General features: G+C 40.8%; 1 protein-coding gene across 1 annotated transcript in view; it reads right to left on the bottom strand.

The window, feature by feature from the left end:
- Window positions 1-384: 384 nt before the first annotated feature.
- TLL2 (tolloid like 2) overlaps window positions 385-18,550 on the bottom strand; it is a 144,508-nt gene continuing 126,342 nt past the window's right edge. Inside the window, exons 19-21 of the mRNA XM_075841504.1 lie at window positions 14,753-14,966; window positions 12,803-13,053; window positions 385-3,049 (exon numbers count right to left, since the gene is read on the bottom strand). Of these exons, the coding sequence (XP_075697619.1) occupies window positions 2,915-3,049; window positions 12,803-13,053; window positions 14,753-14,966 (600 nt within the window). The 3' untranslated portion in view covers window positions 385-2,914. The remainder of the gene's footprint in view (window positions 3,050-12,802; window positions 13,054-14,752; window positions 14,967-18,550) is intronic.

The raw sequence follows: 18,550 nt of genomic DNA, 5'->3' as shown, positions 1-18,550 counted from the left end.
CCACAAAACCGGTGAACGGTTCCCTTTAATCCACGTCTTCTCACTTCTTATGGATGCAGTTGACGGGAATGTATCTTTCTTCAACCGTACTACGGAACTATATGCACCTGTTTCATATGTTCCATACTTGCACTCTACATATTACAGGTATCCGTATGGTATCTCAACACGCCAGTCCACTGAGAGATTACAGTCTGCCATAAACGGTGCCTGTATTCTGCTGATGGGTCCTTCAGGTCAATTGCAGGGAACTAGAAACTCCCAGGATGTTATCAGAAGGATCCTCCTATTTAAGGAAGCGATTCCAATAATAGCATTTATGTTTATTCAATTCTCCAAACTCGAGATTTTGACTTTAATGATAATTAAATCAGTTTGGCACGGAGATCATTTTATTATCGTTCTGTTAATGACATGGCAAGAAATAACAGTTACATAGTAATAAAATGGTATTACAAATCCCTTCGGGACGAAAAAAGGAAACCAGGTCTAGCAACATAGAAAAGATTTAATACCATAAAAATACAAGTTCTTATTTCCCAGTGATAATTTGCAATCTAAAATATATTTTGTTAAGTAAAAGATTCAATGCTTCCCCATCTTACATGAAGTAGTGAAACCAAAAACACAAGATAGCCCCAAATCAAATGTAAGAAAGGGGATGAGAAGCTTATTAGTCTTGTATTGCACAGGCTAATATCAGATCATTTACAATATCATATTTACAGGATGCAAGCAACATAATTTAAGTACAAAACGATACTAAAAAAATAAAATAAAAAGCATGTAAATTACAAGAAATAAAAACAAAACAAAAAAGGTCAGCTATACAGTACTTTTTCACTGAGGAAATTCAAAAACACTACTGATGTCTCACCAGTAGAGGGCAGCATACATCTATATATACACAATTCCCAGTTATGTACTTGTGGTGCTACAAATTGAGCCATTTTAATTCACAGGCTGCAATGTGAGAAAAAAATATCACGTTTCAACACAACAAGTGGTAATTTATGGTCAAGTAGCTGCACACAAAACAAGAGGTTTGGTGCCGATAAAAGGATAACCACAATATTGTAGGCCTGGAACATAGGATAAGACTTTAATATCCAGCAATATAAGAGATACCGGTTTCTGATCATCCAGTAATGATGCGATATGACATGTAGAAACTTATTTACATATAAAGTGGGGACCAATCACCTGGTTTTCCCTCATGATCTCATTTTGAATGTGAAGTGTTTTATTATATCCCTGATTTCACATGAATTTGGTCTGCAGTGAGAAAGGCCGTAACTCGTATATGCGATTGTGTGATGTACCATTAAATGTCAATAGTACCCCCTAAACATGGAAGATTTACAGGGGTACTCCAGTTTTAAAACGTTATATCTATGAAATTCTGTTATCTAATAATGTTAAAAAGGCCTCTATAGATGTGGATAATTTCTACGTACGATCTTATGTATGTAGTTAGTCCATAGACGTGACAGCTTCGATTGTTTTGTGTATAAATATACATAGTACATCTCTAAGACCTCTATTAAAAACCAGGTTTGAAACACATTACAAATTTTCAAAACGGTCAATGCGGAGTTAGAGGGGTGATGTGCTCTGAAATAAAATTTAGCTCAATATATCTTTAATTGAATAGAACAACTTTAAAATATACATCTTGTATTGTTTTAGTCTCCTCCGGATATCCGAACTAGGAATGTAAAATTGATGACATTACTGCTTGCTCTGGGGCCGGATTACTGCTTGCTCTGGGGCCGGATTACTGCTTGCTCTGGGGCCGTCATATCAACAAACGAACTCCTCTGTGCCTGCACATCAGTCATGTGACCTCCACTTTTAGGAATATATTCTAATTAGTGGCGATTACACCACAGGATGTCCATGGAAAGATAGCCTATTGATGCTACCATGGCAACCCCAGAGCAGGCAGTAATGTAAATATATACATTACCGGAACCAATGGAAAGGAAAGAAAACTGTACAAAAAGTTGTATATTAGAAAGTGTCATTGTTTCTTATTTACAATCTATTGAACTATATGTTTTCAGATACGAAACAACCTTCATTAACCATAACTTACCAAAGCCCTTGAAACAGTAGGTGGGTATATTCCCAAAAGTAGAAGTTTTGGCTACTGGATATACCATGGTATTTAGCCAGCAAATTAGACATCGTGAAATAAAACCTGTAGTTCCACACCTAATATATGAAGCCACAAAAACCTGCCATTCAGCCAGCTAGGGTTTTAGTTGACAGATACAGAATAGGCATAGGAGTTTATGAACATCACGGGAAAGACCTTTTTAAAGGGCATTCCCAATTTAGACATTTATGGCATATTCACAGGATATGCCATAAATCTATGATGGATGCGGGTCCCAGTTTAAGAACAAGTGTCAACTGGCACAAGCTGCCGATTCTAGGCAGGGACTAGTAGAAAGAGGACCATGGCTCTATCTATTCTGTTATATGGGAGTTGCGGAAACAGCCGAGCAGGCGGTGCCGTAAATACCATTGAACAGAATAGAGAAAGCTGTGGCCCCCTGTCCACTAGGCCCCGCCTAGAATCGTGACACAGCTGCCGCCGCACCAAGCCGGTTGGGCATCTATCAGACATTTATGGCATATCCTGAAAATATACCAGAATTGTCTAAGTTGGGAATACCTCTTTAAGCGTTCCACTTCAAAGGACTGTAAACCAAGCTGGCTTATTATTTGCAGATATTTGGTCCTTGGTACATTGGCACATTACAATAGCATGCTATTAACATTTGGATCCTTATTCATACACATATCTTACAGACTTTCAGCCATTATTCAGAAATGTGCACAGCATTGAGCCCAATCTCCCAGAGTCTCATAACATTGATGTTTTGGATATTCGGTGTCAATGTCGTCATTTCCTCATGTGAAGTGCATCTTGAAATTTGGTGCTGGTATATCGAGCATGGAATCCTTTCTTGTTAATGGTGTCGTCTGTGTGGAAGCGAATCATGATAGAGTCTCCTGCTGAATATATTTCTTCAGAGGGCTTAAGAAAAAGTAAAAAACAGAACAAAAAAATCTTTCATGAAAAATGCGACACCAGACATAACATACATAAAAGGTAATTCTTATGGCAGTGCATACGTCTTGCAAAGACCGAAACATCCTTTCTTGTTGTAGCCAAGGCACGGTGTCATATCCATATCGGTCAGCAGGAGAGATACATTGAAGCCGAGACAAAATAGTACACTGTGCAATATCCCATGATATTTTAGGTAGAGCAAGTGAAAACAACAAACCGACTGTCCTACTGTTGTAGCAGCATCACACGCTGCCTATGCTACAGCCAGTACCAGATTATTTTAGGAAATGCCTGCCCCCTTAGCCAGGGGCGTAGCAAGGGGGGCAGGGGGGGGGCATGTGCCCCGGGCACAACTTAGAGGGGGGCGACAGCGCCACCTCTTCCTGCACTATAATTGTACCTGCGTCTATAGGACACAGGTACAATTAGAAGCAACGAATGGCTGGGTACGTTCCGTGCCTGGCCATTCAGCGCTTTTCTACGAGTGAAGCGGTATCGCGCTTCCATCGTTGAAAGGTGCTGACTGACAGGGAAAGTCATTCTGCCCAGCCAATCAGCGACTTTCACAGACGCTTCGTTCAAACCCCAGGAGACCTGCGCAGAAGAGAGCAGGTCTCCATTGCTGACGGCCAGAGTGGGAGCGGGATTAAGGTGAGTTTGAATAGTTTGTTATTTTATTGTAATACAAAAGTGTGTGGCTTTATCTACAGGGGGCTTTATCTACTGGGGGGCTTTATGTACGGGGGTGGCTTTATCTACAGGGGGGCTATATACTGGGGTGGGCTATCTATGGAGCACCATATACAGGGGTCAGCTATATCTACAGGGGGGGCTATAGACAGGGGTGGGCTATCTGTGGAGCACTATATACAGGGGTGGACTATATGTGGAGCACTATAAACAGGGGTGGACTATATGTGGAGCACTATATACAGGGGTGGGCTTTATCTACAGGGTGGGCTATCTGTGGAGCACTATATACAGGGGTGAACCATCTGTGGAGCCCTATAGGGGGAGCTATTTTTGGGACACTATATACAGGGTGGGCTATATGGGGGCACGATCTACAGGGGGCTCTATGGCAGGCACTAGCTATAGGGGGCACGGTGTGTGTGTGAGACAGTGTATGGTGCTATTATAATTAGAGGTGCAGTGTATGGCGCTATTATATTTAGGGGCGTAGTGTGTGGTATAATGAGAACTTTATCTTTATTTATAGGTGTAGAAATGTTGGAAAAGTGAGAAGCTGAAGACATCTGAGCGGCAAACTGCAGAAATGGGCTATGACCGGGAGTCATCATAGAGGCCTGGACCGGATGGAGAAAAATAACTAGAATCTGAGACGTCACCGGTGAGTCACTTAAATGTTTATTCTGCCACTGTAATCACTGTATGCTCTGCAGTGAGATGATGGGTGGTATGATTATGATATGATTTATTTTTTGTGAAACAGCATCTCATAGCATATACTTACCATTGTTCGGGCCATGCTGGGAGCTGTGGTTTTACGCCGTACATACCTATACGGCAGGGGTTGCACTAAATTGAGCTGTATTTGTGCTGGTGCTGTATATATGTACTGAGCTTGGTTCTGGTGTTGTGTATAGAACTATATTGCTTGTAAAATGTACAAATGTTTTTATGCTCGAGTTACATAAAAAGAAATGTGGAAAAGAAATGACACGTCATTGACTGGTAGAGAAAACAAACACGGCGAGGGGGAAGGAGATGTCCGGAAAGAGGTTGGGGGGGGGGGGGGAGCGCCAAGCTGGATCATTGCCCCGGGTGTTGGAGAACCTAGCTACGCCTCTGCCTTGGCGCCCTCTTATTTATAAAAAAAAAAGTGTGTGAAGAAGAAAGAATGACTAATCCAGAAAAGCCTTCTACTAACCAGCATAAAACAATGGTTTATTGGTTAACCCCTTGCTGCTGCAGCTACTTTTTACCTTCCAGACAGGCACATTTTTCAAGTCTGGCACGTGTTAGTTTATATAACTTGAATGCTTTTACTTACCGAAGCGATTCTAAAAATGTTTTCTCGTGACACATTGTTCTTTGTGTCAGTAGTAAAATATGGTCGAGAAATTCAGTGTTTATTTGTATAAACACCAAAATCACAGGAATGAAAGCAAAAGGGAAGGTGAAATTTTTATATTTCCTTTTTTTGCAGATATTACATCTTAAAGGCTATGCAAACCTTTACAGGGCATTCTTTTTTTTTTTTTTTAATAAACAGGTTAGTCAGTGTGTTTGGTGTAACTTTATAAATTGTTTTTTTATTAAAAATATGTTTAACTTTTTCAGATACAGCTTCTTTGTATCCTGTAAACAGAGCAGCTGTATCTAGCGCTAAATCCTGCTCGTGTCAGGTCCACGGGACTGACTGGTTCAGTGACAGCAGGTCCAGTGTGTTTTTGATATGCAGGATCCACTGAACGTAGATGTGATAGTTTACAGGTGGATCTTGTGTGTCAGACGCACAGGACCCGCTGACACTGAACCCGTCAGGTCCGTGGGACAAGACAGATTCAGGTCATAGCAAACGATACAGCTGCTCTGTATAGAGAATACAAAGCAGCTGTATCTGAAAAAGTAAAACTAATTTGAAATAAAAACGGTTTAGAAAGTTAAACAAAAACACACTGAGTAACCTATTTTAAAAACAAAAAGGCCCTGCAAAGGTTTACCTAGCCTTTAGAGGGGTTTTCTGGGGGGAAAAAATAATTATGTACCAAAGTATACTGCCTTCATAGTACTTTAACTTACCAATATGCTTCTTGTTTGAATTCCGGCCGCTTCCATCTCTTCTGTGCCGCATGCCCAGAAGTTCTCTTCCTCTTGAATTCCAAGCAGTGTGTAGACATGAGCTCGTGCACGCTAAACAACTGTACGGTACGTCACAACCCTCGTCACGCTAGAGGGCTGCTCACTAGTCACGAGAGAGGGGTGGGCTTGCTAATGCAAGCCCGCCCCTATTACTTATGGTTTCCACCCATCTATATGAATTTTTCCCGTACACTGCTGATCCCTCCACCCGAAGGTGGGAAGGAGAATAGACCTAAGAGTAGGAGGTGTTGCGGTAGCGAAAATGAGGGTGGGAGAGATAAGATACGTAAGACTTGGGAGGCGAGGATATGGATAGTGTGGGCGAGAGGGAGGGCGCATCGCAATTAGACTGCAAGGTTAGATTTAATTTTTTTTGCTAAGGCGCATGCTTGGATCACACACAGGCCTTTTACCGGAAGTAAAGAGGCTCTGCAGTCTGCGAAAAGGAACAGACTGCAAAGCAGTAAAAATGATACATTTAGTGCTCAAATAGTAGGGGGAGAATAAAGAAGAGATCAGAACAACATTTCAGGTAATTAAAAAAAAATGTTTGGCACCTACACAAAACCTTATCCTTTTTTTCTGTAACACAGCAAGTGTTAACGGAAAAAAAAACCTCAATATTTATTACCCAGATTCTGCAGTTTTGAAAAATATCCCATATGTGGCCTTAGTATGCTACTTGTCAGAAACACAGGCCCAAGAAATGAAGGACCACCTTGTGGATTTTGAGGCCTCCTTTTTATATTAGGATGTTTTCTAGGCACCACTATAGTTTTGACTAAGCCTTGAGATGCTAAAGCATAAGAAACACCCATAAAAATACCCTATTTTGGAAACTATACCCGCAAAGGAATTAATATAGTGGTGCATTTTAACCCCACACGTGTTTCGGAGATTTTATTAGAATTAGGCCACGAATATGAAATTGTATATTTTCCAATGAGATGTAGTTTTAGCTAAATTTTTAATTTCCACAGGCAATAAAAGGAGAAAAGCCCCTCAACATTTGTAAAGCAAGTTCTCCTGAGTACGGGAATACCCCATATGTGGTCATAAACCTGTGTTTGGACACACGGCAGGGCTCAGAATGTAAGGAGTGCCATATAGCTTTTGGAGTGCAGATTTTGGTGGATTGGTTTGTGGACGTCATATTGCATTTGAAGAGCCCTTGCGGTACCAGCACAGTGGAAACCCCTGAGAAGTTACTCCATTTTATAAACTACACCCCTCAAGGCATTCCTCTAGGGGTGTACGGAGTATGTTGACCCCACAGGTGTAAATTAGGGTGCAGTGGATTTTGCAGAGTGGAGGCAGCAATTTTCCCATACATATGCTATTTCAGTGTCCAATATGTTGTGCCCAGCTTGTGACACGGTAAAAAAAACGCTCCCTAATTATAATACTGTGTGTCCTGGTTTTAGAAACTAGAAATGCCCTACATGTGGCACTAATCTTTTGTGTGGACATATAACAGGGCTCATGAGTGAAAGAGCACCATACACATTTGAGGCCTAATTTGGCAATTTACAGAGTATTGGTTCAGAATGTGAGAAGTGACCCTATTTTGGAAACTACACCCCTAAAGGCATTTATCAAGTGGTGTAGTGGGCCTTTAGACCCCACAGGTGTTTTCCAGAAAATAATGCGCATCAGATGATAAAGTGAAAATTGTAATTTGTCCACTGATATACCATTTTAGTGTGAAATATGCAGTGCTCAGATTGTGCCACTGGAGACACACACCCTTTTAACTGTTAAGCGGGTACTCCCGGGTATGGCGATGCAATATATGTGGACGGAAATTGCTATTTGGGCACACTGTAGGGCTTAGAAGGGAGGGAGCACCATTCGGCTTTTGGAGCACAGATTTTACTTGGTAGTAGTAGTTTGGGGTTTTAGTGGTAATTCAGTTTATAATGTAGGCGCATATGTAAGCTGGGCAGTGTATATCAGGGCATTATAAAGTGGTATAAGAATGGGGTAAATAGTAAAATTAATAATCCATAGAGGTGTGGGACGCTTTGAAGCAATCCTTTATGCACAGGCCAGTGGCAAACTGATAAATGGTGTGCATTCAAATTCCCCTTTTGGGACACACTGCATCGTTTTTGTACCTTTCCTCTTTTGTAGTTTGGGAAACTTTGCTGGGAAAGTGTTGTCCTGGTAAAATACGGGCACCCTCGCTTCCAGCAGATTAGCTTTGGCCTTCCCCCTCCTGGTTCCCAAATATTAGGGCAGTTATAACCACTTTTTGAAACTGAAGGCATGTTCCCCTATGTTTTAGGCCAGTTGGACACGACAGAGTGACACTTGGGCCATTTTTTGGGGCATTGAGTTTTCACGGACCCATTCACTTTACCGGGTGAATCAGGTCCGACTCTCCCATCCGTGGAAAGATAGGAGATGTCCTTTCTTTCCACGGATCTCGGACAGGACTCAGGCGGCCGGCACACAGTCGTGTGCATTGGGCCTTACTACAGGAAGCAATGTTCCCCTCTGGCTTGCCACATCAGGATGTTTTTTCATCCTCACTTTGCTAGAGCCATAACTTTTTTATTTTTCTGTGGGACAAGCGGTAGTTTTTATTGGTACCATTTTGGGGTAAACGCGACATTTTGATCCATTTTTGGGGGAGCAAAGATGACCAAAAAGACAGCAATTCTGGCATTGTTTTTCCTGTTTTTTTTACGCCATTTACCGTGCGGGATAAATAACATGATCGTTTCAGAGATGAGGTTGTTATGGACATAATGGCAATTTTTTATTTATTTTTAAATATACATAATTGCTAAAAAAAAAAGACTTATGGGAAAAATGCGGTTTTGTTTTTTTTTAACTTGAAACGTATTTGTTATTTTTGTACAGCATTTATTATTTATTTTTAGTCCCACTGCGGGACTTGAAGGAGTGGACCCCTGAACGCTATTATAATACATTGCACTAATTATATATTGCAATGTATCAAAACTGTCATTTTTACACTGACAGTCAGCCTATTAGGGCTTAATAAGCTTCCATACATGTCTGGCCTCCAGCTGTCATAGCAACCATTGGCTACCCCGCGATTGTGTCACAAGGGGCAATGGTTACAAACCAAAGATGCTGTGGTGGTTATTGACCATTACGGAATCTAAAGAGATAACCTATATATATGGCGGATTTCGGAAAGGGATTGTCCACTGTTTATTTTTTTATAGAATAGGAAATGTAATAGTTTTCTAATATACATGTATTAGAAATTCTGCTCACATACCTTTCTTATAACAGTGTAGTAGGCCCCTGTCCCTGCACAGTAGTATAGCCCACAGATTAGTCCTGTGTATCCATGGGCTAACTGAATAGGACTAAACATGGCGTCAGTCATGTGACCCCCCCCCCCCGGCCCTCCCACACACACACATGACCCCTAACATTCAGTTAGCAGCAGGGTTACATGGCATACATGTGTTGGGGCAGCATACCGTAGAGGACACATCCGTGATCTAAGTGAATAGGACGAATTGTGGAATAATGATGAACAACTACTTCGCTGTGCGTCTATTTACTTGTATAGCATGGCTGCCTTTCCCTAGGTGATGTTGTCATGTTTTTAATAAAGTTAATTGTAAAAAAAAACACAAAATATAAAAAACAAAAAATTCCGTTATCCTATGGATGCATAACTATGAATCAATGTGGTGTTTTTTTCTGAGTTTTTTTTTGGACCATTGGCTATTGGGCTATCGCACTGGTATTAGAATGGTATGTGGTCTGAATTTAGAATACATGTATACTAGGGCTGGGCAATTAATAAAAAAATAATCTAAATCGAAATTCAGCGCAATTAGTCGTCGTCGTGCGAATTTCGATTTTCTCAATTATTTTCTCCAGGTTTAAACTATCTGCATCTTCAGGACACAGATACAGTGGAATCCAATAGTAAAGCAGAGGACCGTAAGGTCCCTGGCTCTACCATTCACTATGTTCTGCTGGAAGAGGCAGTGACGTCACGGCGCCTGTCTGCGCCGAGCTGCACAGACCAGAGGAGCAGAGGGGTCTCTTCCACTCGTCATTGGAACGGGGTTAGGTGACTATGTATATCATCATCTTTATAAGGCACTATTTTGGGCATTATACAGGGTTGGGGCATCTATGGGGACTTTATACTGTGTGGGGTGCAGCTATTAGGGCATTATACTGTTAGGGCAGCTATAGAGGCATTATACTGCGTGGAAGTCAGTTATGGGGGCATTATACTATGTAGAGGTAGCTATGGTTGCATTATACAGTGAGGAGGGCATTATATTGTGTGGAGGGCAGTTATCGGGGGCATTATACTGTGTGGAGGGCAGTTATGGGGGCATTATACTGTGTGGAGGGCAGTTATGGGGGCATTATACTGTGTGGAGGGCAGTTATGGGGGAATTATACTGTGTGGAGGGCAGTTATGGGGGCATTATACTGTGTGGAGGGCAGTTATGGGGGCATTATACTGTGTGGCGGGCAGTTATCGGGGGCATTATACTGTGTGGAGGGCAGTTATGGGGGCATTATACTTTGTGGAGGGCAGTTATGGGGGCATTATACTGTGTGGAGGGCAGTTATGGGGTGAATTATACTGTGTAGAGGGCAACTATAGGGGCCATTATACTGTGTGGGAGGCACTATAGGGGCATTATACTGTGTGGGGATCACTGGGGGCAATATACTGTGTGGGTGCAGTGTCACAGGGTATATTATATGCACTAGTATACAGCAGGCTGAGGGGATGGCATGGCATGCAAAAAGGGGTGTGGCCTAAATAATCATTAAATAAATCGAGTTTACATGTTTAATTAATCATGATTTGGATTTAGGTCATAATTGCCTAGCCCTAATCTATACTAGAAAACGGTATGATTTCCGGCTTTATTTGTATAACAAATTAAAAAAACGGAAAACCCCTTTAATGTAAAAATATGCGAAATGTGCTCTTGCATTGTATTGTTTAAATTAAAAATATTAGACTAATGCCTCCTGAACATGGCAGAGGTATGCACACAAAAGTAGTACAACGACACACAGAGTACTTATTCAGTCACTATGTGCTGCCATATAGGTCCCACTTAACGACATGCCACGTGCCGTTAAGGGGAAGTTTGGAACAGGCTTACGGGCTGAGCTCGCTCCATACTTAGCAGGTGACTGCTGTGTAATACAGCCGACGCCTCACTGCAATAGGCGGAATAAAAGGTCACTGATTCCGCCCGTTCAACCCCTTAAATGCTGCAGTCAATCATGAAAATCACTAGAATCAGGGAGGCTGCCACCCGCCATGATGCAATCGCGGAATGCCATGGCTGCCTGGGGGGGGCCTAATGAAGGCTCCCAGTTCTGTCGTCTTTGTACTCCTTTGAAAAGGGCTTCAAGGGAGACTGTCAGTAAAGCGATATACTGCAATACATTAGTATATCCTGCAAGCGATCCAATGATCAATGGTTCAAGTCCCCTAAATGGACTAAAAAACAAACTGTAAAAACAAACCGTTATATCAAGTTTTTTTTAAATGTTCCAAAAAAAAAAAAAAAAAAAAGTATAAGTTCAAAAGACGCCTTTTCCCATTTTTTAAAGAAAATTAAATAAAAGTTAACATAACTGGTCTCGTGGCGTCCGTAAAAGTCTGAATTATTACAATATAGAATTATTTAACTCGCTCGGTGAACGCCCAAAAAAAAAATATATATAATGTAAAAATACACAAAAATTGCTGTTTTTTGGTCACCTTAGCTCTCTAAAAAAAAAAAATGTAATAAAAAATGATAGAAAAGTTGCGTGTACCCCAAAAACAAGATCATTCAATCAACGGAAAGATAAAAGTTATGGCTCTTAGAATATAACGACACAAAACAATTATTTTTTTAGCTTCAGTTTTTTGGGGGTTTTTTTAATTTGGTATTGCCATAATCATATCAACCCGTAAATAAGGTGAACATGTAGTTTTACTGCCTGATGGATGCCAGAAACCCCCCGCTCAAAAAATGACGTATGTTGTTTTTTGCCCACTTTACCCCAATATTTTTCCTTCAGTTTCCCAGTGCACTATGCAGTATAATAAATGGTGCCATGAAAAACTACAACTAGCAAAAAACAAGCCCTCATACGGCTATGTAGATGAAAAGATTTTAAAAAAGTTTGGGCTTTAAGGGTATTTTCACACGCTTAGCAAAAAACGTCTGAAAATACGGAGCGGTTTTCAAGGGAAAACAGATCCTGATTTTCAGACGTTTTTTATTCAAACTCGTGTTTTTTGCAGCGTTTTTTACGGCCTATAGAGTCGATGAAAAACGGCTCAAGAAGTGACATGCACTTCTTTTATGCAGCCATTTTTAAAAATAGCCACGTAAAAAATGCCTCGTCGGAGCAGAACGCGTTTTCCCCATTTAAATCAATGGGCAGATGCTGGAGGCGTTCTGCTTCCGACTTTTCGGACGTTTTTCGGCAGTTTACGGCCCGAAAAACGGCCGACAACAAGCCGTGTGAACATACCCTTAGAAGTCGGGAAGGAAAAAAACTATTAAATAACGAGGATTGGCCATGTCCTTAAGGGGTTAATGCAGCGTAAAAAAAAACAAAAAACATTGGATTTAAGCATTGTATCAAGCCCATTAGTACATCCCACTGAGATGAAGGGTTTGCCCTACAATAACTATATACTACTAACTTACTAATGGTGATGCGGAGCAGCTCGTCAATTGGACTCGCTAGGCCCATGTATATCGCTGGGCTCACTACTAAATTTTCACATGATATCGCTTAGTACTTCTCCCAGTATAAAAACTTGCATATGTTAAAAGCCTTAATGGGCAAAAACTCATCTGTATAGTCCCATATTGTGCGGCCAAGGGAATTCACAAAAACTGGAAAACTTACCCCAGATCCACAGTAGCCAGCTAGTCGTGGAGCAGTGCTGTCATACCCATCATATATCTCCATGTAGTCAAAACCACAGTCTGATTCTTCTTCCATTTCAAATGTTTCAAAAATCAATTCCACTCCATAGCCATCTTCTGCTACAATGACCCAATCGCAATTTTCTTGTACTGGGTAATTGTTATCGCCATACTGCGCATGTGAATAGAGATCCTTTGTTTGAATCTCTGCTTTTAATCGTCCTCCACATTCTAAAGATAAGGGAAAACACAAATAAATTATTTTAGAGGTAGCAATGATGTCTAAATAATAATGTCACCGCTTTCTATTGAACTGATAAGCTGCATTATCATAAAAACAGTGTGTGCAGGGGCTTTCCAAGTCCTTTTAAAAAGGGTTTGACAACACATCACATGTTGACATTTTTTTAGAATTTGAAATGATACAAACTCCAGATTCTTGCGACAACTCAACAATGTATGATAATAAAAAAAATAATAATAAAAAAATGTTTTGGTCTCTTCATTGCTCCAATGCATCTAAAATAAAATAATATAAATAAATCAAAAGCTATTTTGAAAATAGTTTTGATTCAAAATATTCTACTATTATAGCTCTTATGCAGGTCTACTGTATGTGTCTCCATTAATACAGACTGCAAACAAACTGTGTGTAGTCTGATAATGTCTCCCTACTTATTGCTTAGGTTATGTTCACATGTGCATTGTGGCTTATGTTCATACCTAAAGCCACAATGCTTTGCCAGATACATTCTATGACCGATACCACCGGCACCCGACGAACCCACATTGAGTTAATGTTTAATTTTTTGATTCTATTAGATGCATTCGAGAAAAATAAAAGTGGTTACAAGTTTTCTAAGATTTAGGGCGGTTTTCCTCAACCCTATAACCACAGGAGGTACCCCTGACCCACGTTTGCAGTCCCGGAGAACTCATACGGGGGACGGGACAGTACAACCTCAAAAAAAGCTTAGTATAGAAGGAGGTAGAGAATTCTATTATTCTATATTGTGGCCGAGATGTTTTTTTGTCATCCCTACTATAAAAGGGACAGGTCTTATTACAGTGTTCTGCGAAACCCCTGGATGGGATACACTGAATTAGGGTATAGTGTCACCAAAGATGAATCTACACTTTAAAAGTAGAAGGTACTAACCTAATTATCATGGGAAAACCCATGAAAAAAAAATCCCTTTCGTACAACTAGCCCATCCCAACTGTAAAAGTGACATCTCTCGTCTTTGCAGTCTTGCAGGGGAGTACTTAATAAGGGTCTAAGTAACTTTTTTAAAAGTTACTATTTACGAGGGCAGAGGTGTGTGCACAGAGCCTACACCATGGCACACAGAGTCCCGGCGGCTCAGTACTACTGCTCCATAGGCACTTAGTGTGCCACCTTATGGTGCCACTGTATGGCACTGTATTAGGTTGAGCTCACATGTCTCGGATTTGTTGTGGATATCACCCTATGCATGTCAAAGGGGAAAATCCGCAGAGAAGATCTGCAACAGAATTGACATTCTGCGGATTTGAAAATCCACAGCACGAGCAGATTCCCACAAAAGATTTATTTTTGCTTCATGTGGATATGATTTTGAAAACTCTATCCACATAGACCATACAGTAATTGCAAAATCCACACTGAAAGTTTGCGACTAATCTGTCATGTGTGAACTCAGCTATATATATATATATATATATATATATATATAAAAGCATGCCACATTATTCTTTCTTTAAATGAAATAGGGGGCATGCGGAGGTACAGTATGGCTCCCTAGACTTCTATAGGTACTGCATTACGGCTTTGTAGAACTCAGGCACATGACTGCATTATGCCTCTATACAAGCTCTGAGACCTAATGATTATGCAGTCCTCTACAATACTTCAATCTACATGACACATGATTTATACGTAACCACATACCTGTGCTGTACTTGGCTTGAAACCCCTTCCTCTGCACTGAAGCATCAGAATAAAAGCGCAGAAACATATGATTTGTGGATGCAATAATAGGTTCAGGTTTACTGCTGCCACAAAATCGGCCTAGAATTGGGGATTTGCTGGTTGGTCCGTCATACAGCTCAAGGTGGTCATAGGCACACTCCTGGTGCAATTCAATTTCAATGTCATTAAACACCTAGAAGTGTAAAAATTATTAGGAAATAAAACCAGTTGATAGGGCTAAAGCAAGTGATGTCAGTGCAGATCATACAGAGAAATAAATCATGGAACATCCAGGGCGGAAAATGAAGGAAAGCTCTGCAGCAGCAAATACATAATAGACCACAGCTCTTGGATGTTTCGATCCTGAATGGCCCTGGGCTATAAACATGTTCTAGGTCTGGTTTCCTTTATAGTAAAAAGGATAATTTATAAAAATGTGCAGCACTTAGAGGATATAGATACAGTAAAAGACAACCCCAAGCAGGGATGTATTAATGATTACTCTATAACAGAGTTGCCAATATGGCCCTTGGGCCAAAAATATTGTGTAACGGACACAACTCCTTAATCTGAATTCACGAGCTCTGAGCAAAGCTAGAGCTAAATGTGAACGTCAGATGCAATGTCATTATAAAGCAACATCACATCTTGTCACAGCTAAAGCATTGCATCACATCCGTCTGAAAACACCAGATATATATTAAAGCAGCAACATGAAGGCAACCTGCAGCCCTATTTAAATGCCCCACGATACCATAGGTGGCATTTAAACAAAACAAGTAGGCTGTGCCAGAACAGTCTGTGGGCCCCTGTCAATAGCGAAATAATCATCATAGAATTCCCCATTGATGACTCTCTAGCAAACCCTTATTTGATATGCCGACCTCTTCGCTATATCACAATCAACAACTGTGAGCCAATTGAATCATTAAGTGTTTTATATGCACTCTGGGAGACAGTGGGGATTATTTCTTTTTTGTGTTGTGTACCCCACCTATAGGACAATTGGGGAAAGTTGCACAGGCGGCACACATTGAATGTCCACCACTGTGCTGTCCCACTGCCATGGTAGCATTCTGCAGGAGCAAAATGTCACCATGAAGCCTTGGCCAAGGCCTGGACAGTAAACTCAATACATCAGGGATTTCACATCCCTTAAGATTTTGTTGTCAAAACAGAGCTCCCTGCTAGTTTTAGCAGTGTTTCCATCCCCTAGAGGCGTAAAAATTATTTCCCCACTCCTCTCTCAAATTCTCCAGCAAGCACACCACTTACTCTATCAATTCCCCCATTGGTCACAGCAGAATGCTGGTCCAAAGCATTGATGATCACATACTATTCGGGAGCTGATTTGGAGGCAGGAATATAGAGCTGCCCATTAAAACAATGCTGCCTGTAGGCTGAGGTCTGTTGTGCCAAATAATAAATTCAAATATACTTCCAGTGTTTCACCCACTATTCTAAAGGACAAAAGTAAAGCATCATCTTTAGACGCAATATGTCAAAAGGCTTATACAAGTTTTCTGGCACAAAAAAAACAACAACTTTTTACTTTTCTTGCCACTCACGAAGGCTAGATTCACAAGAACGTCAGGAAACTCAGACGTGAAAAACTTTACGTTTTTCACGTCTGAGATGCCCCTGTGCGGGTTCCGTTTTCATGTATTCCCATAGACTTGAGTCCATGGAGGGATCCATGAAAACGGAACAAAATAGGACGTGTTCTATTTTTCAACGGACTCTTCATATGATCTGTTGAAACAGCCGTGTAAACGGCCCCACTGAATTACATAAGTCCGTGTGATGGCTGTTGTTTTAATGGCCGTCACACAGACGTAAAATACACTCGTGTGAATCAGGTCTAAAAGTGGCGTGGCTTATCTGAAGGGACTGGGCCTCCACTAATACGACAAATAAATTATAATTTATGCCAGAAAACTGGTATAAACGATAGCAAAAGTCTAATCTTCTACAAAAAATGCTCCCACCTGGCGTAAATTTTAGAAGGTAGAAGCGAATGCCGTGCCCCACACCTTGCCCCCCATCCCATCTGCCCCCCTTCCCCTTCGGACACATTAAAGAAAAACTAATAAATTATATACAGTAATGTGCAATAATTTTAGGCAGTTACGGAAAAATTCTGCAAAGTAAAAATACTTTAAAAAATAAAAGTGTTAAGGTCTTTTTTATCAATTAACAAAATACAAAGTAAATGAACAGAAATTTAAATCAAATCAATATTTGGTGTGACCACCGTTTGCCATCAAAACAGCATCAGTTCTTCTAGCTACACTTGCACAAAGTCATGGATTTTGTATGATTATAATCAGGTTCATGATTAACCAATTATACCAAACAGGTGATAATGATCATTTTCATATGTAGGTTGAAACACAGTCATTAACTAACAGAAACAGCTGTGTAGGAGGCTTAAACTAGGTGGGGAACAGCCAAACTCTGCTACAAAGGTGAGGTTGTGGAAGACCATTCCATGTCACAGGTCCACCATGACAAGTCTGAGCACAGTAACACAGTGACACACAGGGAATATCCGGCGGACAACCCATACCAGTGATATCGTCTTACAGCGACCGTGACAAAGGCCGAGGTTCGGCCGAAACGTCTTTACCAAGTCGCTTTCCACCTCAACTTTACCATCTTTTGTTGCAATAAAACTTAAATTTGTTTGCATCTGGATCTTTTGCGTACCTCTGTGAGTGCTGGGGTTATATATTTTCAATATTGTGGGATTCTCGTCCCTACCTTACTAGCACCACGCCAATTGATTGAGGAGTGCATCCCAATATCTATTTTTGAGCACAGTAACAAGACACAAGGTAGTTATACTGCATCAGCAATGTTCCTCCTAGGCAAAGATTTCAAAGCAGACTCGGGTTTGAAGTGCTGTTCAAGCTCTTTTGAAGAAGCACAAAGAAACTGGCAATGTCCATCTACAGTTTGGAGAAGTCTGTCCAGAAGTGGTCTTCACAGAAGAATTGCAGCCAAAAAGCCATACCTTTGACGTGGAAACAAGGCCAAGCAACTCAACTATGCACGAAAACATAGAAACTGGGGTGAAGAAAAATGGCAGCAGGTGCTCTGGACTGATGAGTCAAAATGTGAAATATTTGGCTGTAACAGAAGGCAGTTTGTTCGCCAAAGGGCTAGAGAGCAGTACAATAATGTATCTGCAGGCAACAGTGAAGCATGGTGGAGGTTTCTTGCAAGTTTGGGGTTGCATTTCAGCAAATAGAGTTGGGGATTTGGTCAGAATTAATGGTGTCCTCAATGCGAAGAAATACTGGCAGATACTTATCCATCATGAAATACCATAAAAGTAGGCGTCTGATTGGCTCCAAATTTAATTTTGCAGCAGGACAACAACCCCAAATATACAGTCAATGTCATTAAGAACTATCTACAGCGTAAAGAACAACAAAGAGCCCTGGAAGTGATATGGTCCCCACAGAGCCCTGATCTCAACATCGAGTCTGTCTGGGATTACATGAAGAGACAGAAGGATTTGAGGAAGTCTACATCCACAGAAGATCTGTGATTAGTTCTCCAAGAGGTTTGGAACAACCTCCCTGCCAAGTTCCATCAAAATCTGTGTGCAAGTGTACTTAGAAGAATTGATGATGTTTTGAAGGGTGGTCACACAAAATATTGATTTGATTTCGATTTCTCTTCTGTTCATTCACTTTGTTTTTTTTTTAATCAAATAACAAAATGGAAACAACTATTAACACTTCTATGTTTGAAACAATTTAACTTTGC

The sequence above is a fragment of the Rhinoderma darwinii genome, chromosome 11 (genome assembly GCF_050947455.1).
Source record: "Rhinoderma darwinii isolate aRhiDar2 chromosome 11, aRhiDar2.hap1, whole genome shotgun sequence".
Classification (NCBI taxonomy): domain Eukaryota; kingdom Metazoa; phylum Chordata; class Amphibia; order Anura; family Rhinodermatidae; genus Rhinoderma; species Rhinoderma darwinii.
This window is presented reverse-complemented; position numbering and strand designations above follow the sequence as displayed.